The 1,982-nt window shown below is 47.8% G+C and overlaps 2 protein-coding genes across 2 annotated transcripts in view; one reads left to right on the top strand and one right to left on the bottom strand.

Annotated features, from left to right (window-relative positions):
• LOC117941465 (cytochrome c oxidase assembly protein COX18, mitochondrial) overlaps nt 1–1,495 on the top strand; it is a 5,254-nt gene extending 3,759 nt beyond the window's left edge. The window contains exon 6 of the mRNA XM_034866477.1: nt 1,185–1,495. Coding sequence (XP_034722368.1) covers nt 1,185–1,346 — 162 coding nt within the window. The 3' untranslated portion in view covers nt 1,347–1,495. The remainder of the gene's footprint in view (nt 1–1,184) is intronic.
• Nucleotides 1,397–1,982, bottom strand: part of igfbp7 (insulin-like growth factor binding protein 7) — a 2,061-nt gene continuing 1,475 nt past the window's right edge. The window contains exon 4 of the mRNA XM_034866478.1: nt 1,397–1,432. Coding sequence (XP_034722369.1) covers nt 1,397–1,432 — 36 coding nt within the window. The remainder of the gene's footprint in view (nt 1,433–1,982) is intronic.

Raw genomic sequence — 1,982 nt, forward strand, 5'->3', positions numbered from 1 at the left:
GTCAGACACGTTTCTGTCTCCTTCGTCAGATGAGACGCTGTCAGACACGTTTCTGTCTCCTTCGTCAGATGAGACGCTTCCGGACACGTTTCTGTCTCCTTTTTCGATGAGACCGTCTGTTAGCTGGTTCGTGATCAGACACATGTCCTCTCTCAGCGTCTGCAGACAGACGGGGACCACTGGGTCTCAACCTCCATGTTATGTGCGTCTCCGTAGACACTAACTTTCCCAGAATGCTGTTGAGACATGCAGACGCTGACTAGAGACACGCTGACGTCTGTCCGAGTGTCCACAGCATGAGAAGTCTGTCTGGCGGCATGTTCCTCCTGGCTGGGACAGAGACACGCGTCATGTGTCCAGCAGAGAGACACAAGTCATGTATCCAGCAAAGAGACACGAGTCATGTGTCCATCAGAGAGACAAGAGTCATGTGTCCATCAGAGAGACAAGAGTCATGTGTCCAGCGAAGAGACACGAACCATGTGTCCAGCGGAGAGAAACGAGCAGAGAGACACGAGCCATGTGTCCATCAGAGAGACACGAGCCATTTGTCCAGCAGAGAAACACGAGCCATTTGTCCATCAGAGAGACACGAGCCATGTGTCCATCAGAGAGACACGAGCCATGTTTCCAGCGGAGAGACACGAGCCATGTGTCCATCAGAGAGACACGAGCCATGTGTCCAGCGGAGAGACTTGAGCCATGTGTCTATCAGAGAGACACAAGCCATTTGTCCATCAGAGAGACACGAGCAATGTGTCTATCAGAGAGACACAAGCTATGTGTCCAGCGGAGAGACACGAATCATGTGTCCATCAGAGAGACACGAGCAATGTGTCCATCAGAGAGACACGAGCAATGTGTCCAGCGGAGAGACACGAGACATGTGTCCAGCGGAGAGACTTGACTCAGCGCTTTCCTGAAGTCAGGATTCTTCCTCAGTACAGTCAATACTTTCATATTAATTTATACTGTTTATTGATCCCAAGAGAGGAAATTACAGTTTACACTCTGTTAGTAATCACTACACACAGGCCTGAAATACACACACACACACACACACACACACACACACACAGGACCTGTTGACCTGTAAAGTTTCAGGCCTTTGTCTGACTGCAACTAACAATAACTTCACATCCTTCCAAGCCTCTTACGTCGCTTTGTTTTCTCCCCCCCCCCAGTCCATGGCGCTCTACTGGCTCACCTCCAGTCTTGTGGGATTCAGTCATAACCTCGTCCTGCGTTCTCCTGCCGTCCACAGACTCCTCAGACTCCAAACTCCTCGATCAGAGACTCCCTACAGAGACCTGGTGTCTGCCTTCATCACCAAGTACTGCAAATAAACACAGAGTACTGCAAGTACACGTTAAATACTTCACAGATCAGAGACTCCCTACAGGGACCTGGTGTCTGGCTTCATCACCAAGTACTGCAAATAAACACAGAGTACTGCGGATAAACACAGATTACTGCAGGGGCTTTGATCTGCTGATCTAAAAGGGAAAGTTATTAAAGAATGACATCATGGACCTTCCTGTTTCTCTCTGAACTCAACAGTAATATTAGTTAAATGTATATATCTGATATAGACGTGTGTGTGTGTGTGTGTGTGTGTGTGTGTGTGTGTGTGTGTGTGTGAACTGCTTCATCCTGTTTCCGTGGGAACTAAATTTAAACAATAACAGGAAGAAGAAATGACGTCTGACACGTTTCCTCTGAAACAAACAGTTCTAAATACCTCTATAATACTGCAGGAGTACTGCATAAATACCTCTATCATACTGCAGCAGTACTCTCTAAAAAACTCTATAATACTGCAGGAGTACTATTTAAATAAGTTCTATAAAACTGCAGGAGTAAAAAATCTGAGAGGAGGAGTCTCTCCCTCCCTCTCTCCCTCCCTCCCTCTGTTCTTATAGGGGGAGTCTCTCCCTCCCTCCGTCTGTTCTTACAGGGGGAGTCTCTCTCTCCCTCTCTCC

This window comes from Etheostoma cragini, unplaced genomic scaffold, assembly GCF_013103735.1.
Source record: "Etheostoma cragini isolate CJK2018 unplaced genomic scaffold, CSU_Ecrag_1.0 ScbMSFa_80, whole genome shotgun sequence".
In the NCBI taxonomy this organism is placed as follows: Eukaryota; Metazoa; Chordata; class Actinopteri; order Perciformes; family Percidae; genus Etheostoma; species Etheostoma cragini.